Source organism: Nomascus leucogenys, chromosome 20, assembly GCF_006542625.1.
Source record: "Nomascus leucogenys isolate Asia chromosome 20, Asia_NLE_v1, whole genome shotgun sequence".
NCBI lineage: Eukaryota > Metazoa > Chordata > Mammalia > Primates > Hylobatidae > Nomascus > Nomascus leucogenys.
The window spans coordinates 75,069,005-75,096,492 of NC_044400.1; the positions used below are offsets into that span (position 1 = coordinate 75,069,005).

At 47.5% G+C, this 27,488-nt stretch overlaps 1 protein-coding gene across 1 annotated transcript in view; it reads left to right on the top strand.

Moving 5' to 3' along the window:
- SLC2A9 (solute carrier family 2 member 9) overlaps positions 1–27,488 on the top strand; it is a 197,763-nt gene that overhangs the window by 98,716 nt on the left and 71,559 nt on the right. Inside the window, exons 9-10 of the mRNA XM_030801107.1 lie at positions 11,591–11,778; positions 23,775–23,885. Of these exons, the coding sequence (XP_030656967.1) occupies positions 11,591–11,778; positions 23,775–23,885 (299 nt within the window). The remainder of the gene's footprint in view (positions 1–11,590; positions 11,779–23,774; positions 23,886–27,488) is intronic.

A 27,488-nucleotide genomic window follows, 5' to 3' on the forward strand; every position in this document is an offset into this window, starting at 1 on the left:
GCTGCTTAAAGCTCTGTAGTACATTCTTGGAGGTGTTTATAGCAATCAGATGGAGACTTACTTGTTGTGGGAACATGAAGCAGTTTCACCCAGAGGAGAAGCAGGCATGGAGAAAGAGAGAGAGAGCGCCATTTTTACAAGGGAAATATTTCAGATCATTGCTTTGGTCCGTCTGTGATATTTCTGTCTTGATAGTTTCTTCCTCTGTTCTGGAGAGGTTTCCTCATGATAGAGATTTTCCAAGTCAGGCAAGGCATATATAGTCATTCTCATTTCAGGTCTCCCTGCAGTCACTCTCCATGTGGCATCAAGCCCCAACGACTCAAGTAGTAGTGAGTCGTGTCTGTCTCTCACTAGAGACCTCCTGGGAGCAGAACCTGTTCCTTATTCTTACCTTAACACAGTGGATCTTTGCACCCCATCCCAGATGCACAGCAAGCTCTCGCAAGCTGCTGGATAATGGAAATGAGCTGAATTTGGCTCCTTAGCCTCTCAGCCCTGAGATTTCTTTTGAGGTGTGTGGAAAGAAAGATCAGACAGATCTAGGTCGGAGCATGAACTCCTCACTGTCCACCTGGGCGAACGTTGGCACATTTCCTCACCTCCCTGAAGCTGTGGACTGAAACACTCGCCTTGAAGGGCTGTTTCCGAAAGACACCTTGCACAAAGCCTGGCACACAGTAGGTACACAATAAACCTTAGCCTCTTCTTCCCTGCTCGGTGTCTCTTGACTCCTCTTGAATAAAGTTGAATCTGTAACTGGGGCAAGAGCTGATTATGTAACAGCTCCCTCTCCCAGCCCAGGAGTTTGCCATGCTACACAGAGGTTTTTTTCCCAGTTGGGAAATGCAATTTCTCATTCCTCTTTCAAGTTCTTTGGAGTTAGTGATTAGAATATGGCTAGGAATATGCATGAGGTGTGAGCCATAGGAAGGCCTCTTACTTTCAAATTGAAGGGAGAATGTGGGGAACATGCACTCAGGGGGTAGGGCTTGGATGAACTATTGTTAAATGACTTGGAGAGTGAAGAGAATGAACTCCTCTGAGACAGTTACCTTTCATAAGCTCATGTAATTTTTAAATGGGCTGAGAGATAGCAATTTCCCAGGCCATCTCCTCTCTCTCCAAGGGCAGCCAGTTTAAACTGGAGGTGTCAGCTCTGTCCCCTCCCACCCCATGGGTGACATTGCCCCATCTCCTCCCAGTCATCTACACAGCCTGCACACATCTGGGGTTCTGGGCTTGCTTTAGAGACCCTGTTGTTCATCTTCCTCTCCAATGCCTGGGTCCCTTCCACAATATGCTTGACAGGTGGTCACCAGGCTCCTCTTGCACACGTTCAGGGATGGGAAACTCGCTGCTCAAAAAACACGTTCATTCTTGGACACATCTGTCAGGCAGTTCTTCCTTGTGGTCCCACACATCAGAGCTCTTGCCTGGGGCCCTTGTTCTGACCTCAGAGCCAAGGAAAGCAAATCCAATCCAGGCGTCTGCTCTTGGGAGACTCCCTTCTGCAGACTAGACATCTGCAAATATGAGTAGGGTTCATTACCTTCATCCAGCATGCTGTGAGCACCTCTGCATTTTAGACCCAGAGGAAAACCAGCCTCTTGCATGAGGCATCTGCCATGAGCCTTCCCCTAGTGCAAGCGCTGCCCCGAGCTGACAGGACTGTGAGGACAGGAGCCAGCACAGGTGTGGCCACTTACCAATCACAGCACAACCCCAAGTTTAGCACCAATTCTGTGACATGTTGGAAGCACAGAGAGGACTTTCTGGCTCTCCCTCCTACCCTCTTTTTCACCCTGGGCCTGTGAGGAGCTACATTTCCTTCCACCTGTCTTTAGGAGAAGACCTGGCGTTTGCTAAACTTGCAACACAGACATCCGTCTTGCTCTGATGAAAGTGATGGTGAAGGGAAGGTTGGGTGAAAGCCAGAGAGCGTGATGAGTGTCTTTCAATTTCAGATGAGATTGAGAGAGAGAGGAGGAAATGTGGAAGGGAGGAAGGAGAGGGGAGGGGAGAGAGGCGAGATTTGCGGGGAGGACAGCATTCCAAAGCTCTGAAGGGTCTGATTCTAAGTTGCTGTCATGGTCTGAATGTTTGTGCTCCTTCATCACCCCTAATTTCTATCTAGAAGCCACAGCTCCCCAGAGTGATGGTCTTTGGAGGGGAGTCTTTGGAAGTGAGGAGGGCTGGATGAGGTCATGAGGGTGGTGCCTCCTGAGAAGTGAGAAGGCAGCATCTGCAGCCAGAAAGAGGCTTTCACCAGGGAGCTGACTCTGCGGACACCCTGGTCTCGAACTTCTGGCCTCCAGGACTGTGAAGCCTGTTGTCTAAACCACCCATCTGTAGTATGATGTTATAGCAGCCCCAGCTGGCCGAGCTTCCAGGAAGCGTTGCTGGACATTGGGAAAATGATACTTCTGGAGCCCCGGTGTGGGTTCTAATTCTAGCTCCTCCGCTCCCCTGCTGAATGACAGCACTAGCCCCTTCTAGTGTCCCCCTCACACCCTCCCTCTGCCCACTCTAATTTCAGCCTTGCTGCAGCAGACAGTCCATGTGGGCTCAGGTATGGGCCAATGTTTGCCCACCTTAAGCACAGCATGTGCCTCTCCAAATGCTCAGGCCCTCTCCATGGCCAGGAAGCTGCTCAGCCATCTGCAGCGCAGTGTACACATTCAGGGAGTTAATACCCCTGGGGTCAGGAGCTCGCAGATAAATGCCCCAGCCTCCCCTGTGAGACAGTTCTGGAGGTATTCCATGTGCTGCTCAGAAGCCCCGCAGAACTGCTGCCCTTTGCCCATAGAAGTCTCCCCGAGATGCACCTTGGGCTGCCTTGCTCTCCAGCCTGTAAACTTCCCACACCCAGCGTGTGTCTCAGGCTCTGCTGTGAGGGCATCCAGTGTCCCTGCCCATGTGCAAGCTTCTCCCATCTTCTCACCTGCAAAGTGGGAATACTGACTGTGTCTACTTCAGGGGATAGTTATATGAGAATTAAATGAATAAGGGCACATAAAACACAAGGGAACCCTTAGCAAGTGGTGGCCAATGTTATTGCAATGTGGATAACTCAAAAATGAACCTCATGAAACAATGTAGCTCCAAACAAGCAGGTGACAAGGCTGGCTGAACTTGATGAAGCAGCTTCAACCTGTAATCCCGTCCATCAGGAATGAAATATTTTGGGAGTTGAAAATGCAGGCCAGTGAATTTCGATCTTCCTTAGTATCAACCACTGTCCTTGCTGAGTAGTAACAAGATGTTGCCTTTTTATATTTTAACAATAATCATTTAGCAAAACCTACTGAAACTTTTCATTTGGAATATTTTTAAACAGAAATTTTTTTAAACTGCTTGCAAGTTTGTCTTTTTGAATGTGCAGATCCGAGAGTTTTTTGTTTGTTTCTTTGTTTGTTTTTGAGACAGAGTCTTGCTCTGTCACCCAGGCTGGAGTGCAGTGATGCACTTTCAGCTCACTGCAACCTCCACCTCCCAGGTTCAAGTGATTCTCCTGCCTCAGCCTCCCGAGTAGCTGGGACTACAGGTACCTGCCACCACGCCCAGCTAATTTTTTGTATTTTTAGTAGAGGTGGGGTTTCACCATGTTGGCCAGGCTGGTCTCGAACTCCTGACCTCGGGTGATCTGCCTGCCTCGGCCTCCCAAAGTGCTGGGATTACAGGCGAAAGCCACCGCTCCCAGCTGAGATCCAAGTTTTTATTGGTGATCCGTGTATATATCTTTGTCTACCAAACCACATGACAAACACATCTTTTTATGAAACAGTTTCTTATAAAAGGTTGCTACTTTCTCACTCCTGTTAAAATGTCATCTTTATCCTGAAGCAACAGATTGACTACATCTTGAATTTGAAAATCTCTGTGAGGCAGCGTACTGTCAATGGTCATTGAGGCTAGCAGCAGGCTTGCACCTGGAATGGAGATAGCGAGTTCCACTATTGATTTGTCCTGTCTTTTTTTGTGTGGGAGTTGTTAGTTTTACCTTTAATTTGTGGTTTCTTTTGGGTTTTTTTTTTTTTTCTTGAGATGAGGTATCGCTATGTTGCTGAGGCTGGCCTCGAACTCCTGGGCTCAAGAGGTCCTTCCACCTCAGCCTCCCAAAAAGATTAGCTGGAACTGCATACAGGCATGTACTGCTATGCTCAGCTTTTGGGGATTCTTTACAAGCCAGCTGTACATTCATTGCGGTTAATTCAATTGAAACCAAATACTACCATTCCCAAATCTGCTAACTGGTAAATTGCACAAGTAAACAGCAATATTTCAACAGACAGATCAAAGGCACCCTTTCAGCTTCTCCACACAGTGGAGACCTGATCCCCAGTCACATAGGCCATGTGAAGGCTCCAGGTTCAGTCCATAATAAAACGTTAAAAACTATAAATAGGAGTTCCAATATCTCCTCCTACAACCCTTCTTACATACCCTACTTTGGATCCGACTGCTGTGGGTAATAAAAAGACACTGAATCTAAGTTAAAAACCCAATGACTTCCTCCTCTTAAATTCCATTAGTCGTTGAAAAATAAATGCTTTGATGAAATCTCCTATTTTTAGAAGCATGAGGCCTGCACTGTGTAAGAGAGAACAAGCTCAGTGCCACTCTGGGCATGCAACTTATATGAGGTTATTGCCCTGTGCTCCACGCGAAGTCCCTTTGCCTGTCTCATCCCGGGCCCCTGATCATAAGAGGGAAGAGGCCTCCAGGTTGTTCTGCACTTTGCTCTAGCAGGAGGTGATAAAAGAGGTGATAAAGTGTGGCTGCTGCCATAACAAAGTGCCATGAGTTAGTGGCTTAGAACAATAGAAATGGGGCTGGGCGCGGTGGCTCATGCCTGTAATCCAAGCGCTTTGGGAGGCCAAGGCGAGTGGATCACCTGAGGTCAGGGGTTCAAGACCAGCCTGACCAACATGGTGAAACCACATGTCTACTAAATACAAAAAATTAGTCAGGCTTGGTGGCGGATGCCTGTAATCTCAGCTACTCGGGAGGCTGAGGCAGAAGAATCATTTGAATCTGGGAGGCGGAGGTTGCAGTGAGTGGAGATTGCACCACTGCAGTGCAGTCTGGGCAACAAGAACGGAACTCTGTAAAAAAAAAAAAAAAAATCAAACAACAGAAATGGATTCCCTCACAGTTCTGGAGGCCAGAAGTCCAAGGTCAAGGTCAAGGTGCCAGCAGGGCCATGCTCCCTCTCCTGGCTTCCAGTGGTAACCAGCAGTCCTTGGTGCTCCCTGTCTTGTAGCTGCATCACTCCAACCTCTCTTCCGTGATCACACGCTTGCCTTCCCTGTGTGTATCTATCTGTGTCTCTTCTCCTCTTGTAAGGACAAGAGTCATATTGGATCCAGAGTCCATCCTACTACAGTATGACTTCCTCTTAACTTACATCTTAATTATATTGGCAAAGGTCTTATTTCCAAGTAAGTTCACATTCACAGCTACCAGGGGTTAGGACTTCAGCATATGTTTATGAAGACACAATTCAACCCCCAACAGAAGTTTATAGCATTTTGTACCCACTCCCAGGCTAAAGATGAAAGGGAGAGGGAGAATGTAGCAAGTACCCCACAGTGATAGCACATATATTCATAATGCTCCTTGCTCATCAAGAGCCAGGTACCATTCTGGGGACTTTGTGTGTGCCAACGTTGAACACTGGTTACAACATCAATGCTATTATGTTTATTTTACAGACAAGGGAACTCAGGCATGGGAACATTAAGTAATTCACCTGGCATCATACTAGATGGAAAATGGTGCAGCCAGGATTTGTTTGCATTGGTGAGCACCCATTGGCCCCAGACAATGTGTGTTTGCATTAGTGAGCACCCATTGGCGCCAGACAATGTGTGTTTGCATTGGTGAGCACCTATTGGCCCCAGACAATGTTTGTTTGCATTGGTGAGCACCCATTGGCCCCAGACAATGTGTGTTTGTATTGGTGAGCACCCATTGGCCCCAGACAATGTGTGTTTGCATTGGTGAGCACCCATTGGCCCTGAACAATGTGAAGCCCAGGTTTCTCCAGCTCCAAGGCCTGCCCTCTCCCACTGTACCGCAATGTCCCTTAAGTGGCTCTTGCTCAGGGGACACTCCCAGGGGTGGGCTCAGCAGGTGTACAGCCACCTGGAGGGGTCTCCAGGCCAGGAAGGCACCTGTGCTAACAGCGCAGCTCTCTCAGGACCCTGAGGGAGGCTGGCGGGCTCAGTCTCACCTCCTTGCAGTCGTGTATGGGCCACCCCCAAATGCATCAGTGTTTGTCACTCTGCTGTGCTCTGAAGGTGTCTGAGGACCATGGGGAGCCTGCCATTGGAAAATCACACCATGCCCAGAACAGTAGGGAGAACATCGAAAAGATACTGGCCCCCCTGCTGATTCAATTTGGTTGACATCTAGCATAATTTTCCTCTGTTCCTGTTTGCTCAGCCCGCCCCCGCTTCTATGTTTATAACATGCTCCTTCTCCTTCCCTGTCACCTGAGTCTTGATTTTTACTATTTCCTTCAAAACACATGGGTTGGATGTCCATTCTGTGTCAGGCTCAACAGAGAGGAGATAAAATAATTGTTTAGTGAACACCAATTATGTGCCAACACTTAACACACATGGATTTTATTCCCCAAAACAACCTCATAGGTAGGTTTTATGATTTCTGTTTCGTGGAAGTGCAAGCATGGAGCAGAGAGAATAGGTAACTAGTCCGGGGTGTCCTAGCAGAGACAGGGCTGGGTGTGAAGCCCAAGTTGCTCCGACTCCAAGGCCCACCCCTTTCCACGGTACCACAGCATCCCTTAAAGGGCCCCTGCTCAGGGGGGTGCTCCCGGGGTGGGCACAGCAGGTGTGCAGACAGAACGCCCCAGACAAGAGCGAAAGTGCCCAAGAGAGACAAAGGTGCAAGAGCGACCCAGATGAGAGGGTGACAGTGATTAGCCATCACTGGGACAGGGATGGTCTCCAAAAGGTGTGATTGCTGAGAGGGTCCTCAGAAAAGGATGTCCTAGGCAAGCAACAAAGTGGCAGGGTGTTCTGGACACAAAGAACAGTACTAGCAGTGCACAGAAGCAAGGCCATGGGGGTGTCTGGGATGGAGGACGAGTGCCTTTTCCAGGGCAGCAGCCAAGAGAGAAGAGGGGAACCTCCACATGCCACAGGGACTGTGGGAGGAGGCTCTGCATGGCAGATGAGAATTTGGACTGGATCCTGCTGGCAGGGGCAAGACAGCACAGGTTTGTGTGCAGAAGAGTGGCCCAATCGTCTTCCTGGGGATGAGCCTGGGGATAATGAGCCCAGCAGGGAGAGGCTGCGGCCTGATCTAAGGCAGGCCTGGGCTCAGGCAGAGAGGAGCACATGGACTCTAGACGCTGAAGGGGCTTAGTCACTAGATCACACAAATGAGACACGGAAGGCAGTGTCTGGGTTATGTGACCACAGGCATCTACTTTAGGTGACTTTGTGATTGTTGTCAGGTGCCCCCAAAGCCTGAGTCAAGGTTTTGAAGATGGGAAGTTTATTTGACAAGTGACTCGAGGAAGCACCACTTCCCCAGCTGGGAAATGGGACAGGGAAATGGAGGATGCAATTGAGGAAGCATCACTTCCCCAGCTAGGAAATGGGACAGGGAAGTGGAGGAGGCATTGAGGTTCAATAATGAGCAGGTGTCAGCTGTGGGCAACTGGGACCCCACCCACCCAGTCACCTCTGGGGGACAGCACAGAACTCACTCAGGTGTCTGCGAGGAAGCTAGGTATACCTCTGTTAACATCAGCTTTGTCTTAACCGAGGGCTCCTCCTGGGGGTGTTAACTGCTGAGGGCTGAGCACACACCTGTGCCCAGGGAAAGCCGCAGGTAGAGAGGCACAGGTACTGGGCGTAGGAAGCTGTCCATGTGCAGGAGAGACATGGGTGGCTTGCAGTGCCGGCTACAGGGACACAAGGAACACGTGCAGCAAGTTGATGCACCAGGTTCTGTCTTTGTTCCTTGTTGGTCATAAGATAATGAGGCTGGACCAGAGGATGGGACAATCTGGGTTGTTTTGTTTTTTAATCACCATATGCCCAGCTCCCAAGCCCCATGCCTGGCACCTTCAGGGCTCTCAGAACTATTGGTCTTGCCACCCCCTGTGACCTGTGGGCAGGAACTTCATCCCCGTGCAAACACTCAAGGCCCTCCTCGGCTTGCTCCTCCCTTGTCGTCCAGCCAGGAAAGCATCAGAGAAGGCTTCCTGGAGGTGTCTGAGATAAGGCTCAAAGAATGAGGCGAGTAGCCAGGTGCAGAAAGGTCAAAAGAATATTCCAGACTGAGGAAAGAGCCAGATGTGCAGATGAATGTGTCAGGTTCCAGCCCCAACTAAGGCCCAAGGAGGGTGGGTGGATGGACAGGTAGCTGAAAAAACACTCGGTGGGGGCGTAAGCAGGTGAATTTGGTTTTACTCAGCAGCTCTCTCATCAGCAGCTCTCGTACACTGTCCAGTCTGTCTTAGCTGCTTGAGCCGGCTGCTCCCACGCTCAGCTGCACAGCCAGCTCTCCCTTGCCTTCAGGGTCGGCAGCTTAACTCTCTCTCTGGGCATGAGCGCGAGCCATGCCATGCTGTGCTGTGCCGAACCCTGCCCTGGCTCCCCTCTGTCCATCTGCAAGACGAACAGCTCTGGTTATCTCTCTCTGTCTTTCTCTGGGTGCCAGCAGCTGCACAAGAGTCATGTGAAGCCATACCCAGGAGCCCCCGTACAGTGTCAGCAGAGCAGTTATACCTTCCCAAGCAATAGTGGCTCCAAGCCAAGTATGAACTTACACAAACAGGTTATATAACAAGTGGAGTATGCACCTGCGCACCTAAACTCACTGAGTCATTCTGGCCTGGATGTTTGCCTCGGCCTATTCCTTGACCAAAGCACATCCATGTACCTTACAGAATGTCTCTTGCTTTTCCCTAGTGCCAGGAATAGGAGGCAACTTTCCATCCTTCTGCTTCCTGCCAGGAGTGCCCCTGCCTTCTCTGGCAGCCTGGAATGCCCCCTCCTTGGTGCCCCCTCAGGACTCCAGCTCAGTCTTCTATGTTTGCTATTTTCAAAAGAATACGTGTGAGCCCTCAGCCAGAAAGGGTGCATGTGGAATAGGGAGGACTCCAAGCCCAAATCCCAGCAGGCCGTTGTCAGGAGTGATTGAAAATAGTGAGGGAGTCATGGAGGGTTGGGGGGCGGGCTTACCTGGCAGTTAGGGAAATAGAAGGCTGGCCTGCTTGGGCCAGGGTCCTGCAGGGCACTGAAGAGGCAGGGGCTGAAGGGTGTGGGAGGCCTCAGCAGGTAAGTCCTTGGTGCAGGTTTGGGTTCTCCTGGAAGCAGGTCTGAGAACAAGTTAGGAGTGCAGAAGTTTCAATGGAGAATAACACCTGGGAAGTGACAAGGATGGGAGAAGAACTGGGCAGGAGGATCTATCAGGCCACAGTGCCCCTGGCAAAGTCTCAGCAAGTCCAGGGGAGAGCTCTGGAGAAACTCGTGCATTGCAGGAGGTCCCCCACTGGGTAGAAATGGCTGGGCCCTTGGACTGCCTTCTTGCCCCTTCATAGGCTGGGGGTTACTCTGAAACAGTAGCACCCACTTTACGAACATATATACAATAGGAAGGTTAAATTGAAGCTTTAAGAAAAGATCGGAATTTTTTTTTTAATTTTAATTTTTAAGTTCCAGGATACATGTGCAGAATGGGCAGGTTTGTTACATAGGTCAACGTGCGCCATGGTGGTTTGCTGCACCCATCAACCCATCATGCAGGTATTAAGCCCTGCATGCATTAGCTATTTTTTCTAATGCTCTCCCTCCCCCCACCCCACCCCCAACAGACTCTGGTGTGTGTTGTTCCCCTCCCTGTGACCATGTGGTCTCATTGTTCAGCTGCCACTTATAAGTGAGAACATGTGGTGTTTGGTTTTCTGTTCCTGCGTTAGTTTGCTGAGCACTGTTCACAGTAGCAAAGACATAGAATCAACCCAAATGCCCATCAATGATAGACTGGATAAAGAAAATGTGGTACATATACACCATGGAATACTATGAATCCTTAAAAAGGAATGACATCATGTCCTTTGCAGGGACATGGATGGAGCTGGAAGATAGGAAATTTTAAGAGAAAGAAGAGAGATTTTTTTGTTTCAGGAAATTCTGTTAAGGGCTAAACATTGGATTTGTCTGAGAGCTTCCTGGCAGCCATGGTGAACAGAGAAAAAAAAACATAGGTTATGAAGTTATCCTTATTTTATAATAGAAAATATGTATGTCATGAAGGAAAGAAATAGTTTTCTACCCCAAAAGTCTCGAGTTATCACATGGATGTTGCATTTTGAACTTTGAGGAAATAGTAGAAATATTATACTTAATGCATGAAACAGAAACATTGCTCATTCAGCTGCTTTTCTCATTTTCCCTTAATAAATGCTGGGGAGAGCATTAAATTATAGTTCATAAAAAAAGACATTCTGAAGCAGTTTTTAGTACCCTGCTGGAAATAACACTCCAAAGCCTTCGGAAGTGTTCTCGCTTCTTGGAGAATCTGGAGCAAGTTTAATGGCATTTGCTTAAGAAGAGCGTTTTCACACGCCCTGAGGGGCAGAGCCATGTTTTAGGGATGCTGCCTGCTGTGTCTGGAATGGACTGTCCACAGGAGCCATCACAATAGCCACCTTTCCCTGCAGAAGGAAGAAGGATCAGAGCACTGAGTATTGAAATCTGTGTCCAAAAGTGCGCCCCATGATCTGATTATTGTGCTTTCAGGGGTCTAATCAGTCAGCCCGCCTTCAAGCACACATTCATAGAGGTTTGCACAATTAAGGTCTTCATTTAAAAAAAAAAGATAGGTTCTCTGAGGCTGGAAATTTGCAGTGTTCAACATGGAAAAGGCATAAATCACGAGGGTGGGTTTGAGTCCTGGGAAGATTCACTCTTTGGGACTATTTCCACTCACGTTTTCTTGTGTTTTAGAGGGTCACATGGAAAGGGCCTTGCAGTCATTAAGCTCAATCCTTCTTTTCATGATAGCATGGTCTGCAGGGCATCCTGGCCCAGTGACATCCTACTGATCTCAGGACACCTGCAACGAGGATGAACTCATGAGCCAGGCAAACAGGAGGCGCTTAGTGAATATTCAGCAAACGAGCTCCAGTATGGGAAGCTCCGAGCCATGGTTGAATGTATATGATATCATGCAATTATTACAACAGCCGTTGGAGGCAGGAATGATAACAAAAGATGAACAGGGGCACAACTGCCCAATGGTAGATGGGTTTGAACTCTGGGTATGCCCTGCCTTGCACTGGGGACAGTCAAGAGACCCACGTTCTCAGCTTTTCTCCCAGCCAGCTGGGTGATGTTGGGCAAATCATGGCATCTCTCTGGGCCTGTGTTTTCCCATTTTTAAACAAGGGCTTTGGACTCCATAGTTTCAAAGGCCCCTGCCAAGTTCCACCCCCAGCTAAGGTGTGTGGCTAGGAGGTGGGACCCGTCCCTGCAGGGCCCAGCATTAGACATGATGGACACTCTAATCCCTGCTGAAAGTCCATGTGTGCCTCTGTTTGCAGCCTTCCAGACATTCTTGGGTAAAGCAGACGTTTCCCGAGAGGTAGAGGAGGTCCTGACTGAGAGCCACGTGCAGAGGAGCATCCGCCTGGTGTCCGTGCTGGAGCTGCTAAGAGCTCCCTACGTCCGCTGTCAGGTGGTCACCGTGATTGTCACCATGGCCTGCTACCAGCTCTGTGGCCTCAACGCAGTGAGTCCTGGGGCCGGTGGGCATCCTCGCATGACTGGAGGGATCAGAGGGTGGGGAGGTTCAGGGCTTGGGCCCCGGATGCCCAGGTTCAAAGCTCAGTTCTGTCATTGCCACAAACTCTATGCCATTAGGCAACCATGTAACTTGACTCAGTTTCCTCATCTGTAAAATGGGATCACATAATATGGAAAGACACAATCCATGCAAAGTGTTCAGTTCAGCCGCTAGCCACAGAGATATCCTATAATAAATGCTGTCATTAATTATTCCTAGACATGTCTAAAAGTCATATTTCTTTAAAAAATGGATATTAGGAAGTCAGAAGTGAGAGACGTTGAGCTGATTTTAATAAAAGTACTCTTGGCTGGGCTGTCTTCAACTCACAACTTTGGCTTGAAAAAAACCTCAAGACTTTAAGTAAGAAATGTTCTGGGGCTTGAGCTGCTGCGGGCAGGGAAGTCTGAGGAGGCCTCTCCATGAGGTTCCCCAGATGCTTGGATGTTCACAGCAGTTTCCTCTCCCTTGAGGGCACTCGCAGGTGGAATTCCTGGTTGGAGACTTAGGGAGGCAGAGTCTGGATCTTTATTGTTATTGTTGCTTCTGACAAATGGAATGGGTTGCCTCTAGGGGTGGTGAGCTCCCCATCTACGGAGGTGTACAAACAGGCTGGCCGACCACTTGGCAGGGGAGTGTAGAGGAGATTCTTGCATAAAGCATCCAAACTGCCTCTGAGGTCACTCATGTCACTTGGGAGGAGACTGGCTGAACCCAGAGGGAGGGAGAAGGGGCAGCTGCCAGCACCTTTCTGAAGGGCCCCAGGTAAGGGAGCTTGCCGTTATACTAAATAAGCATGAGCCCATCACCTCCAAATGTGGGCAGGGAGGGCGTTTGGGGGTGTCTAGGGAAGGTGAAGTGAAGGGGAGTCACTCCTGTCCAGAGAAGGAAAAACAGCAGCATAGAAATCTACAACCACAGTGTTGTTCCACCTCCTTTCAACAACTGTTGGTTCTATTTTCGGAAACACTGGGACGAAATGAGATCGCCTTGCTTCTTGCTTTTACCTTTCTCCTTGGTCTGGTTAAAGTCAGCAGATTGAGCAGGTGCCTGGGTCAGTGGCTGTACCTACATTAACCGAGTGATCCTGGGAGAGTCCTGCTGTCTCTTCCTGTTGACGAGACCGAGGTTGTGCCAGACAGTCTCAAGGAGGCGCTCCTTGTTCTCGGAGAGTAGAGAGGGGAAGTGAATTGTTTCTTCAAGCTAATACCTGAAGCCTTAAAGACCGAATATGGAACCTGTAGTGAATGAGGCATTTACATTGAGAACCATCAGTTCTAAACAGAATTCAATTCTCCACGGGGACATCATTTTCCCATTTGCATCCCCCGTATAACTTCATAAATTCCTCTATGGTGTACCTGCACCTGATGAAAAAAAATCTCAGCTGCTCCCAAAGCCAGTAGCCATGAGGCCCCAGCCTTAGAGTGTTCTGCCCTCCCATGTTGATGATCTTCAATCTTTAAGTAGGGATAATATTTCTAGCTGAGCGTGCCTTACCTGACCTAGAGCAGAGTTCTGGACCAAGAGTCAGAGGCCTGGCTTCCCATCTCAGTGGGACACAAATCTGCAGTGAGAAACCCAGGCCAGCTGCTCCCCCTCGCTTGGCCTTCACTCACTGGGCTGCAAACCTCATCAAGTGTGCATGCATGTAGCACTTACAGTGGGCCAGGAGCTGTCCCCATGGCTGCCCTGTGAATTAGGCCCCACCGTTAGGCCCAAAGACGTAAAGAAACTTTTCCAAGGTCAAACAGTGAGGAATAGTAAAAGGATTTGAGCCCTAGCTATCTGGCCCCAAGGTCCCCCTCAGAGCACCCCCATGCATGTCACTCAGGCTGTGTCCCCAGGCCATCCCTAGGCAGCCACGGGGACAAGTCTTCTTCCGTGTTACATACAGAGAGACCCACGCTGTTTAGTGGCAAATGCCAGCATCACAGCCGTGCTGTGGTCCAGCTCTCCCCTGTACCTGCTGCCTTGTCATCCAGATTCACAGGTCAAAGAGAGCTACCAGCACCAGCAGGTGTGACTTTGTCTGTGCAGGCACCACCCCTGGGATCCAAAACTTCAGCTGCCTTAGAAGACTTGTTTTGTCTTCTTCATTTTCCCAGACATTATTTGGGGGGCATGACCTGTCACTGGAGACATCTGTAAATACTGCCAGGCATCTCTGTGTTTGTCATCTTATTCCAGCCCCAAACAGCCCCACAGGGTAAGTGGTATCGTCCCCATTTTCTAGATGAAGAACTTGTGGCTCACAGAGGGTCAGAGCTTGCCCAAGGTCCCAGGGGTGGTGCCTGCACAGACAAAGTCACACCTGCTGGTGCTGGGTGCACTCCCTGGACAGCCCACCCAGGCACTTTGTACCAAACTTGCATTTCTCAGCCTCGTAACTATGTACATTTTGAGCTGGAAAATTCATTGTCATAGGGGCTGTGCTGTGTGCCTAGGCTATTCAGCAGCCTCCCTGGCCTCTTCCCATTAGGAACCAGTAGTACCATCTGCCCCACCAGCTGTGACAACCAAAAATGGCTCCAGACACTGCCAAACATCCCTTGAGGGCAAAATTGCCCCTGGCTGAGAACCTGTGTGTCAAGCAAACATCACAGATGGCTCAGTATATTTATGCTAAGGAGCTGATGAATGTTTTTCATGTACTTTAGAAGTCACTCAAAGTTTTGCTGGGTGCAGTGGCTCATGTCTGTAATCCCAGCACTTTGGGAGGCTGAGGCAGGCGGATCACCTGAGGTCAGGAGTTCGAGACCATCCTGGCCAACATGGTGAAACCCCATCTCCACTAGATACAAAAATTAGCCAGGCGTGGTGGCGGGTACCTGTAGTCCCAGCTACTCTGGAGGCTGAGGCAGGAGAATCACTGGAACCTGGGAGGCGGAGGCTACAGTGAGCCAAGATCGCACCACTACACCCCAGCCTGGGCAACAGAGGAAGACTCCATCACAAAACAAAAAAAAAAAAAAAGGAAAAAAGAAATTATTCAAAAGTTGGAATAAACAACATTTATTTATTTATTTCTAAATTCCTTTTTGGTGTTGGATTGTTTTATTTTTTCCCCCTGCCTCACACAATAAGCTTTCAAATTCCGTTCTCTAAAATTAGACCTGTCGCTTAAAGCGACTTATTTTAGGCAGCTGCCTTCCTTTCGAGCAGTTTGTCCTCGGCATGAAAACCAGGCTTCAGTGTGAGTGTCAGTCTGTTGCCAGGGTGAAAAGAGGCTCCTGGCTTTAGGCCCATCCCCGTCCCCATTGCTAGGGTGGCCACAGCAGTTCCTGCCCCTCCACTGTGCTCCCCTCACCTGGAAAGAGCTATTAGTGGGTCTCCATCCTGGAAGATGGAGGCTGCATCTTATCAACCCTGTGTCTCCAGCACCAGAGCAGCCCATGCCACATGGTGGGCACCTGAGTGTCTGGGGGAGAAAAGGAGGCGAGGGCAGGAGATAGGGAGTTCTTGGGCTGAAAATTGGATCAATACCAATTGTCAAGCCCAGTGTAGGGAAGCCTTCATTTTCTTGAACCTTCCCTTATCTTCCAGAATGCCCAGGGTCATGGTGGTTCTCTTATCTACTTGGGATGACCCTTCCTTCCTCCAGGTTCCTTCTTTCTTAAACGCAGAAGCCAATCATAGTCACTTCCCTGGGCCTCAGTCTCCCATCCTGAAAAACGGGGATGATAATACTCAGTTTGCACAACTGCTGTGAGGAATCTGTGGAATTATGTAAAATATCTCACAGGTGGCAGCTGCTCAGCTTGCATGAATCTCCTCCCAAACTTGCTGTCATCAGCACGACTGTTTCTAGCATTGTTTTCTCCTCTCTCAATACCATGCAGTTTCAAAATCTGCTGCTTCCTGATATGCAGTCTTGGTTTGGAAACAGGACACCCAAGTGTGTTAGAAATAGATGTCAAAGAAGAGCAAAGAGGATAAGAGTGCCAGCTGTGCATGAGCCATATGGGCCTGGTGACATTGGTTCTGGTGCTCGCCGGCGGTGGACTGCTGCCTGGGTCTTTGCACTTGGTGGGATGCCCACGCATTACAGGGTTCCTGGTGTGTTCCTCTAACCACTTACTTGGGAAATCGTTGTGTACTCCCTTCCTTGCCAGACTAAGAAGTCATCTAGGGCAGATGAGGACCTGTGTTGTCTGCTGTCACCTTAGTGCCTAAGAGAGTCCCAGATTTCTTATGCTTTCTCGAAACAGTTGAGTAGAAGGGAGGGAAGGGAGATGACTGGGAGGAATAAGGGGAAGGAGACATGAAAACCTTAGATATGTTTATAGAAAACTGTGGTACTTTCCCCCTCTTTTGGCCTGGAACCACATGAAGGTCCATCTGATTTGTTGAACCATCATTAGGAGTTCTGGAGCCCAAATCAAGTTTTGTACAAAATCTTAAATTACAATTTCAGAAGCAGTTATTAATAACTTTGGTTTTGAAAAGATTCTCCTAAACTCACTTCCTAGATCAAATTGGAAGAATCTAAAATGTTCTGTAATCATAAAAGTGGAGACCATCTCACTGCAGCAATTCGCTATGTCCTGATGAATAGGGAGAAAGCTGAGAAGAGACTCTCCATATGGCCACCCTGAACTGTGGTCAAGAGTGCCAGGCTTGGAGTCATCTGCCTGCATGCAACTTGCAACATTAAACTGTTGAGTTATGGGACCTTGGACAAGTTGTCATGACTGCCCCGTGCCTCAGTTTCCCCAGCTGTAAAGTGGTGGTGAAGACAGATGAAAGGATGCATTTAAAGTTCAGCAGCTGGGCGTGGTGGCTCACACCTGTAATCCCAGCACTTTGGGAGGCTGGGGTGGGCAGATCACCTGAGGTCGGGAGTTCAAGATCAGCCTGACCAACACGGAGAAACAAGTCTCTACTAAAAATAGAAAATTAGCTGGACGTGGTGGCACATGCCTGTAATCCCAGATACTCAGGAGGCTGAGGCAGGAGAATCGCTTGAACCCGGGAGGCGGAGGTTGCAGTGAGCTGAGATCACGCCATTGCACTCCAGCCTAGGCAACAAGAGCGAAACTCCATCTCAAATAAATAAATAAATAAATAAATAAATAAATAAGTTCAGCACGGGGTCAGTCACAGGTGGTGCTTCATAATCTTAGCTATTATTTTGTTGAAAGAGCCCCACCCTGAGACCACCCGGGAGGCTATGGTTCCAGCCCACATCCTCCGACTTTCCAGCTGTGTAGCCCTGGGTGAGACACTTCACCTCTCTGAGCCTCAATCACTCATGTCAGAGTTCAAAGGAGACCAGGCCAGAAAGGTGGTATCGTTGGGCTAACGGCTGGGTCAGTGTGAGATTAGATTTTTATCTGTAAGATGAGAGGCAAGACTGGGTGATCCAACACTCTTAGAAAAGCTTTTAAAAGCAAGCATTTCCTGGCCACTCTTAAAATTTGAGTCCTTACTTTGTATCCTTCTGCATTTTTATAAAGAAAGACAATGGAGGTCAGAAAAGGACGCAGCCTTTTACTGAGCTGTTGGGCATCTAGATACGCCGTCCAGTTTCACGCTCACATGTGCTCTAAGGATATAAAGCAAGGCCAGGGTGGTTGAGATCTGCATTCACGTTCTCACCACCATAGCAATTGCTGGGGTCAAATTCCTTCTGTCCAGCCCACAGACTCCCCTCCCTCCGAAGAATAGGAGCTCACAGAGAGGGGACGTTAGATGGTCAATTGCCCTGCCTTGGGGATTCAACCACCAGGAGCCAGAGCTTCAAGCCCAGCTAGCCCTTCAAGGCCAGTGAGCGACCCACAGGTCCTGTTTTGTGAAGCGTAAGGTGCACAGCTGTAGTCGGGGCGCAACTGTTCCCAGTGAGAGACCTGGGAGAGTCAGCTCATTCCCCTGTCTCCATTGCCAAGCTGAAGCGAGGTCTGACGAGAATGGGAGCTGACATTTGCTTGGGGCTGTGGATGAAGCAGCTCTGCTGAGAGAGAGTGGGCTTCCATGCATTACTGTGAAGCACACAGCCCGCCCCTGGTGGAGAGGGTCTTGCTTTGCTTGGCAGCTGCCGGTAGTGATTCATCCCTGATGCCCCCGTTTCCTCTCACCTCTCAGGCGATTCCGCTTGCCCTGCTCCATAGGACTTAGCACCCTCCCCCTAGCATCTCTGGAAGGAAAGCAGATTCCTTCTCACCCAGAGGTAGCAGATAGCAGAGGACAGTAGAAATGTTTGGGATGACCAGGGCTCGATCTCAGCTCTGCCACTCATAGCTGGGTCACCCTTACCTGGCTGAGCCTCAGTTTCACATCTGTTAAATAAAGCAGTGATAGCTCCCTCAATGGGCTGTGCTGGGAATGCAGTTAAGTCATGTAGGGGATAGGTTTGGGGATTTACAATAAATAAGCCCCCTTCTTCTCTGAAATTCAGAAAAGGTTAGAGAGGGGGAGACAAAGAGAGACACAAGTACCAGATGGGGATGAAAATGTTAGCTCTATTTTGAGTGGAGCTGGATTAGACAGCATGGCTTCATAAGTGGCAGTTAGTTCAGCACCTCCTGCTTTAAGATGCTAGACCCAGCCACAGGCAGAAGGAGCAACCCCAGACCCCTCTACAGGGCAAGTCCCTCCTTGGGTGGAGGCAGCAGACAGGTCTCCAGCTTCCTGCAGGAGGCAGGTACAGAAAGAGCCCAGGAGATGCAAGAGGGCACTCCCTACCTCCCTGTCCCTTGGGTTGAGAGGGAGGTGTGTTCCCTAGTGGATGCTCCCCAAATGGAAACAGGAAATAGAAGGGAAAGGAGGTCCCAGGAAACAGTAGGTGAGGCATTGGCACAGTTCGTGGAACACAGTGTTTAATAAATGGGCAAGGTCTTCTCTGTCTTCTGTACTTCAAAATAGATCCTATACATCACCATTTGTCTGTGGTGGCCACCTCTGTGTTTACAACTCTCTCTGTCTCTCTATCTCTCTCTCTTTCCATCTCTCTCTCTCTCTCGCACACACACACACACACACACACACACGAAATGCATAAATGCATAATATATATTAATTATATCTTTATCCAGTATATATTAGTTTTCTATTGCTTCTGTAGCAAATTACTACAATAGCTTAGCTATTATTTTGTTGAAGGAGCCCCACCCACATGGTGGCTTAAAACCACACCAATTTATTATCTTACAGTTCTGGAGGCCAGAAGTCCTAAAATCAAGGTGTTGGCGGGGCCACATTCCTTCTGGAGACTCCAGAGGGATCATCCACTTCCTTGACATTCCCAACTTCTAGATGGCACCTGCATCTCTCGGCTTGTGGCCCCTTTCTGCATCTGCAAGTCAGCAGCGTGGCATTTTCAAATATTTCTTCCTCTTTGACCTCTGCTTCCATCCTTATGTCTTCTCTCTCTGAATCTGATCCTCCTGACTCCCTCTTTAAGGACCCTGGTGATTGCATTTACAGCTCACTCAGATAATCCAGGATAACCTCCCCATGTCAAGATTCTGAACTTTACATATCTGCAAAGTCCCTTTGGCTGTGTAAAGTAAGATATTCTGGGGTTCCCAGGATTAGCATGTGAACATTTTGAGAGTGGGGGGCTGTTTTTCTGCCCACCACATCCAGAAAGCATAGATTAAACCCGTACTCTTTGTCAGCATCACCTTGTTCTAGGCAAAAGTAAATGGGGTGTTTACTCTTATGGACCCTTGACTGATCCTTAGACATGCTGCTTTCTTAGACATGTTGGGCATCCTTAGGCATGCCCAAATGTGGAGGAGGCAAAAATGATTATGTATGTTACACTTTGTCTCTAAAACACTATGACGTGAATTAAGAATGAGAGCTTCAGGGCATTAGAGGCAGGGACTTGAGAAGACCCAAATTCTTTCCTGCTGCCCTTACCCCCACACCTGCCACCTGCACAGTTCTTCAAAGCCCTATCCTACAAGAAGGAGGCTGAAAAGAGACCCAGAGGTACATTCCTACCATGGCATATGTGCCACTGTCCGATGCTCTTCTTTTTTTTTTTAATTATATTATTATTATACTTTAAGTTTTAGGGTACATGTGCACAACATGCAGGTTTGTTACATATGTATACATGTGCCATGTTGGTGTGCTGCACCCATTAACTCGTCATTTAGCATTAGGTATATCTCCTAATGCTATCCCTCCCCCCTCCCCCAACCCACAACAGTCCCCAGTGTGTGATGTTCCCCTTCCTGTGTCCATGTGTTCTCATTGTTCAATTCCCACCTATGAGTGAGAACATGCGGTGTTTAGTTTTTTGTCCTTGCAATAGTTTGCTGAGAATGATGGTTTCCAGCTTCATTCGTGTCCCTACAAAGGACATGAACTCATCATTTTTTATGGCTGCATAGTATTCCATGGTGTATATGTGCCACATTTTCTTAATCCAGTCTATCATTGTTGGACATTTGGGTTAGTTCCAGATGCTCTTCTTAACCAAGAAGCAATCACATCTCCATGGAGAGACAGAACCTTCTAGAATACCTACTACTTGTTATATGCCAATTATAACAGGTGCTGTCCTGGATGATTTCTTTTATCATCATTAAAATTTTTACAAGAACCATGAAAGACAAAGTATTATTACTTTTCTTTGGAGAACAGAGATTCCAAGATGTGAAGTCGCTTGCCTGCGGTCACGCAGGTCATGAGAGGCAGTGCTGGGGTTGGAATCCCCACTCCATGCCTCCAGAACTGCTGCTCCTGCCACTCTGCACGGGGAGGCTGGGGGCAACCTGGGAGAACAGAGCTGTGTGGTGAACAAGGTCAACACAAAGCACACTCCATGGGGGCTGGGGGACTCTGAGGCAGGAGGCACTCTTAAGTTTCCTGGGTGCTTTCTTATTTTACAGCGACCTCAAACTGTCCAATCAAATAAGCGTCAGTGTGAGCAGAGGTAAAGCTGAAGGCAGTCACTTTCCCACTCTATCAGCTGCTGCAGGGGGAGGGCAGTGGCTTTGTGGCGCAAACGGAATAAGACTGGCGGTGTGTGTGACATCCAGGCCTGCCCCGGGGAGGACAAGGCCAGCCCGGCAGGATCCCTGTAGCCCCTGAGCTGGGGGAGAGGATCTGTGGGCTGATTTCTGCCTTTTGATGCATGAATGAATATAAGAAAAAAATATGGCTTTTATTGCTTTATTATTATTTTATTATTATTACACTTTAAGTTCTCGGATACATGTGCAGAATGTGCAGGTTTGTTACATAGGTATACACGTGCCATGATAGTTTGCTGCACCCATCAACCTATCATCTGCATTGGGTATTTCTCCTAATGCCATCCCTCCCCTAGCCCCCCACCCCCTGACAGGCCCCGGTGTATGATGTTCCCCTCTCTGTGTCCATGTATTCTCATTGTTCAACTTCCACTTATGAGTGAGAACATGCGGTGTTTGTTTTCTGTTCTTATGTTAGTTTGCTGAGAATGATGGTTTCCAGCTTCATTCATTTCCCTGCAAAAGTTATAATTGTCCCTCACTGAACTTAGAACTTTATGTACAATGACTCTTTTCACTAACCTACTAAGGGACATCTATAGCAGTGTCTGTATGGGGAGAATTGAAACCAGGGAAGACAGGGTTGTGGGGGGTGAGAGGAGCCAGAAGGAGGTGCTGGCCACAACATAAGAGGATTCACATTAAGTGGGATCTAGGGCTGGAAGCCTCAGGACCATGAGCTGGTCAGGCTCCATGGGGATCAGAACCACGGCTGTGAATAATACAAATGTCAGACACCTTCACATGGGTGACAGCCTGGCAGCCTGAGGGCATTAAGAGGGTCCTTAGAGAACGTTGGCCATTGAAAATCAGTGAATTTGGCTGATGACTAAGAAAGGCTGTTACACTTCCGGAATCCAACCCTGATGGTGCATTGGGGATCATAGTTACCTTCTAAAGGGGAAGCAATTGTATAAACATATTCAATGGACACAGAGTTTTCAGGATAATATTAGCTTCTGTCACAGCCCTGAGAACAATAGGAATTAGTGGATTTATTAGGTGCTACCTCTGTATACCATGGATGTGACAGCAGAAGTTCAGGCTAACAATGGAGTCTAACGCTCATTCAAATGAGAGACAGGTGCAGAACAGGAAGGTTCTTGTTTTACACGAATATTAAAACCTGTTTTTGCCAATAGATGTATCCATGCCTGCAAGCTCGAAGAAATGGGTGTCGTAGTTTTCACTGGCATCTCTTGGTATGCCCATAACTTTATGGAGGTTTACTTTCTTCACAAAATTTAACCATCTGTAGATATAAGTAGATCCTATATCTTCCCCTCAGTGCATGAATAATTTTTGCTAAAAACATCTGGTAATAAGACAGATCTATAGAAACAAGAGCTTCATCCAGAAACAAAGAGCAAAATGCAAGAGTGTGGCCAGCTAACGTTGGACCTGACAGGTTATGAACAATGTGCTCTAACGTTGCTGCTGAATAGGGATCAAACTGTTCATAAATGTTCATAAGGTCCTTTAAGGCGGGGGGTTTCCCCATCAGAATTCATCAGTTAGGACAATGTGGTTTTCTATCATTCAGCAAACTCTTCGTTTTAAAGAAATGACTGGGATGGGGAGAACCCAGACATCATTTGTGTCCAGGCTAAAAACCTCAAAGTGAATACTGAGGAGCAACAATTCTCATCCAGTTCCTGACACCTCACGGGACAGGCAAAATAAGCATGGTCATGTTCATTTGACTGGGGTGGAGTAGGAATCTCCGCAGGGCAGGGTGAATTGCCTGAGGTCACACAGCTAGTTCAAGATGGAGCCAGGTCTCCAACCTCCTAATCAGTGATTGTCTGATGCCCATGAGCGTCAGTTAGGATTTAGGTCTAGCCTCATGTGGCAGAAACCCCGAAAGAGACCTCAACAAGGTGGAAGGTTTTCTGTCTCACATGAAGTAAGTTGTGAGGGCTGGTATAGCAACTCTAAGACCACACATCCTGGTTTTCCCAGGACACACTCAATGTATGTGTGTTGTCCCAGCATAATTATCAACACTCTCAAAAGTGCTCATGTTTGGATAATAAATTACAGAACCACTGTAGTCAGTAAGGGCACAGGCTAACTCTTTCTAACTTCCTGGTCCAGCATCTAAACAAGTGGCTTTTATCCCAAGGCAGGGGCTCTATGTATAGTTAAACAGGTTGTGCATTACCCAACTCTGGGGAACATCTTTCACCTTGTATGCATTGTGGATTTACTATGGCAATTTTTCAGTGGATGACAGTAAAGCATTTTGCGTAGTGGGGGCCTGTTCTGGTTCTCACAAAGTTACCATGGAGGTTAATAGCAGTGCTGTTCTGAAGTCACCTAGTAATCCAAAAAAGGCTGCTGAGGCTCCAGCCATCACCTCCACCATCCTGACACAGAAAGAAGGAAGGGCAAACAAAAATAAAAAACAAAAATGGAAGCACACCTCCTTGATGAAAATCTTTTTTAAAAAAGGAAACTTCCTGGAAGCCCCACCAACATTGCTGTTTCTATGTCACTGCCACACTTGGCTGCAAGAAAACTGGGAAGTATAGTCTTTTAGCTGGGCACTCTCAGTAGTGCAGGAGAACATCACACACCGGGGCCTGTTGTGGGGTGGGGGGAGGGGGGAGGGATAGCGTTAGGAGATATATCTAATGTAAATGACAAGGTAATGGGTGCAGCACACCAACATGGCACATGTATACACATGTAACAAACCTGCACGTTGTGCACATGTGCCTTAGAACTTAAAGTATAATAAATATATATATATATATATAAATAAAATAAGGAAAAAAATAATGAAGAAAGGGAGAAGGTGGGATGAAAGTGAAAAATGAGCACCCACGCCTCTCCATCTTGGGACTCTGAGTTTAATCCAGAGACCACCTGATACCCAAATTTGATTTAGAAAATAGATTAAGTCCTTCCACTGACCGTTCTCTCTTCTCGTTCTTTCCTGCATTACAGATTTGGTTCTATACCAACAGCATCTTTGGAAACGCTGGGATCCCTCCGGCAAAGATCCCGTACGTCACCTTGAGTACGGGGGGCATCGAGACTTTGGCTGCCATCTTCTCTGTAAGTCAACTGAGGGTTACTCCTGAGAATGCCACAGAGGGTTACGCAGCACAGTGGGAATATTCATAAGGTCCTTTAAGGCAGGGGGTTTCCCCATCAGAATTCATCAATTAGGACAATGTGGTTTTCTATCATTCAGCAAACTCTTGGTTTTAAAGAAATAGCTGGGATGGGAAGAACCCAGACATCATTTGTGTCTGGGCTGTTGATCCAAAACCTCAAAGTGAATACTGAAGAGTGACAATTCTCACCCAGTTCCTGACACCTCGCGAGACAGGCAACACCACACTGTGGGAACCCCAGGCAACAAACAGGCATCTCTTTAGAGGAGCACGTCCTTTGTCATGCCAAAGGGGGCTGGATTTTAGGAGTTCATCATGTAGTTCTTCACTGACATTTTACCCATCTAGAGAATATTTCCTTTCTATATTTTGCTTCCCTGTCATCTTCCTTTTAATAAATAACTCCATCCTTTGAATTTTCACCTAGTCACAAATGACGAAATATGAATGCCCTGTGAAAGAGGGCCATGTTGTCCCCGGGAGTTCGATCAGAGAATTGGCATGAGTCTCCAATCTCTTGCCATGACTTTTAAAATGTTTCAAAACCATTAGCAGTCATCTCATTACCCCAGACATATGGGAGTTTGCAAGGCAAGGGAAAGGACATTCCAGTCGACCAGTATGATAGAGATGGAAGACCTTAATAAAAAGCCAGTATGTTCAAAAGAAGGCATAGAGCTCATCACCGTTTCTCAACCTCCAATATGCAAAACACACATTTGGTGGAGGGGAAAGTTGGGTGGCTTCAGAACCTAGCAGAAATTTCCAGATCTTGGAATCAGATCAAACTGGATTTGAATCCTGGCTCTGGCACTTCTTGGCTGTGTAGCACTGAGCAGTGCACTCAACATCTCTGAGCTTCAGTTGTCCTCTTTATGAGATGTTTATGTCTCTTCTTTTTTGTAGCTATGTCTGTGCCTCACATTTTAGGCACAGAGCACACAGTTAGGCTCCCTTCCAAATGGAAAGAGAGGGCTAAAATTAGAGTTTTGTTCTCTGACTTTGATGGAGTAGTTCATTTATTTTCACTCTTGCTTACTGATTTGCACTGACAAGATTGACACCCATGCAAACAGGCAGAGGCTTGCAATTGTCTTTCTGACTTCTTGTTGACAGAACACTTCATTTTGTACCTTGCGCTTAATGGGTCATTCTAACAAGATGCTTTAGAAAATAGATACCATAAAAAATGTAGAGGAATGATGTTTTGTCTCTTTCCCTTTCCACTTCATGGTCTTTTTGTTAGGGGAAAACATTTCAACGTTTCACGTTCTGGAAGTTTCACAAGATTCATTCTTGTTATTCTCAAGTTATAGATCGCACCCAGTTTTCTTTATTAATTTTTACTTTGAGCAACGGAAAAACACAGTCTGAGATGAAAATTATGGGGAAAGTACAGGAGGTATTTGTTTTTGTTTTTTGTAAAGTATTTTACTGGTATTGTGAAGAAATCAATACCAGCTCATCAGGGCAAATTTGTAAAACTCAGAAAAATAGAGAGGAACAAAGAAGAAATTACCTACAATCATACTACCCAAGGAACTTTGGCAAATTCTTCCCTTGTCTTTCTATGCATAGATGTATATTTCTTACATAGTAGCACAGTAATCCTATTCTAAATACTAGCTCTAATCTGCTTTTGTTCACATAATCTTATGTCAGAATGACTCTCCATTTTCTTATTAAGTATTTCTTGTTGAAGTGTATCATATATGCAGAAAATCATGCAGATCATCTCCTTCCCTGAATTAACACTAGTGTTGAACGATTTATCCTTCTCCAGTAATTTTCTATATGATAATTTCCTTAACCATTGTCTGTGGGTGAGGTTGTTGAATGTCTCTGCTCAAAACCTGATGGCAGTGCCATGCTTTCTGGGTTCCAGTCCCAGCTCTGTGTCTTTTTATTAGCTGCGTGACCCCCAAGTAAGTTATTCAGCATCTCTGTGACTCAGTTTCCCCACTTCTAAAGGCCATCATCCCTGCTTCATAGGGATGGGCTGAGGATTGTACCAATGAATATACATTAAGTGATTCCAGCAGTGGCTGGTAAATGGTATGCACCCAGTAAGTGGTAACTATTCTTGTCCTATTTAGGTAGATTTCCATAATGTGTGATTTTACATAAGGCTACGATGGACATCCTTGTGGAGAGCAGGATTTTACAGGGACTCTTGCTATCTTTTGACAGTTGAGGAACCTAAGACCAAAAGGAGTGACTTACTCTGGGTCACACAGTCAGCTGGCTCAGAACCCAAGAGAGTGGGGAAAGAGAACATCATGGGACTCCTACTGTCCCCCCCACTGACACCCCAAAATGTTCTACATGGGACCTCATGAATGCTCACGTCATGCCTGAAAGTCCAATGATTGCCCTTGTTTGAAAGAGGGGCACACTGAGGAAGTGCCTACACTTCTTCCCTTGGTCCAAGAAGCCTTCACAGGCAGCTATTCTTATTCATTCCAGACTCCAGAAGCCACTCCTTCTCATCCCCATGCTCTGGCAGGCAGATCCTCTTCCTTAAAAGTTGACAATATTGGGCAAAGTATTCCTTGGAAACCCCAGAAAGGAGGGTAAATGACTTCACAGTCCTGGAAGGGAAGGAGGAGCCCTTTCTAAAATCAGGACTCAGAGTCACAGCCTCTGGAGAGTGCTCCTGCCGCTGCCTTTAAGTGTGGACCCGGTGGATCTCAGTCATCTGAACCATGGCCAGTTGGTGCCCTGCCATTTAGCAAGCTCTCACCAGCTCCTCCCATGGTCAGGCTGTTGGCCTTGTGCTGGGCTTACAGAGGGCCTTTGCCATGGTGCCTGCCTGTAGGAGCTCAGAGTCCAATGGAGGAGGTTGAGTATGACCCAAGGATAAATGATGTTTTGCTGTTCTAGAGGTGCAGGAACCTCTGTGTAGGAGGTTCCTCTGAGCAGGAAGTGATGCTTCAGAGCTTGGGTGGTGGATTCTTTCATGCAGGCATGCATTCATCCATTCCACAGACACCTAAGGTGCACTCATACTGTGCCAGCTGTCACAGGTGAAGTTGCCATGATCTAGAGAGAAAAGCAAACCTGGAAACAATTACCACATGCAACACTGAGACAAGCTTCCCTCTCAAATAAGGGGTTCTGGGAGGGATTCCTGGAGACAGGGACCAGGAACCTGAGAGCTGAAGGGCCAGCAGAAGTTAGGTGAAGTGAAGTGCATTGGGTAGTCTGTTCCCCTTTCATCTTCTCAAAGAGCTGGAGATGCAAGGACAGATGCAGAATAGTCCATTGGAAACAGTCCTTCAAATGGTAGCATTGACCCCAATTCCTGGAAAGGCATGAGACTAAATTCAGCATGAGGCTGAGAGTGTGGAAGAGAAAAATGTTCTGGGGAGAAAGAGCTTTGGCTTTAGGATGAGGCTACTCTGAATTCAAATCCTGATCACCCATTTACCAGCTAAGTGGTCTTGGGAACATTGCCCAACACCTCTGAATTTATTTGCTCATCTGTAAAATGGACATAACCATTCCCACCTGTGGTAGGCAAAATAATGGCTCCCCAAGA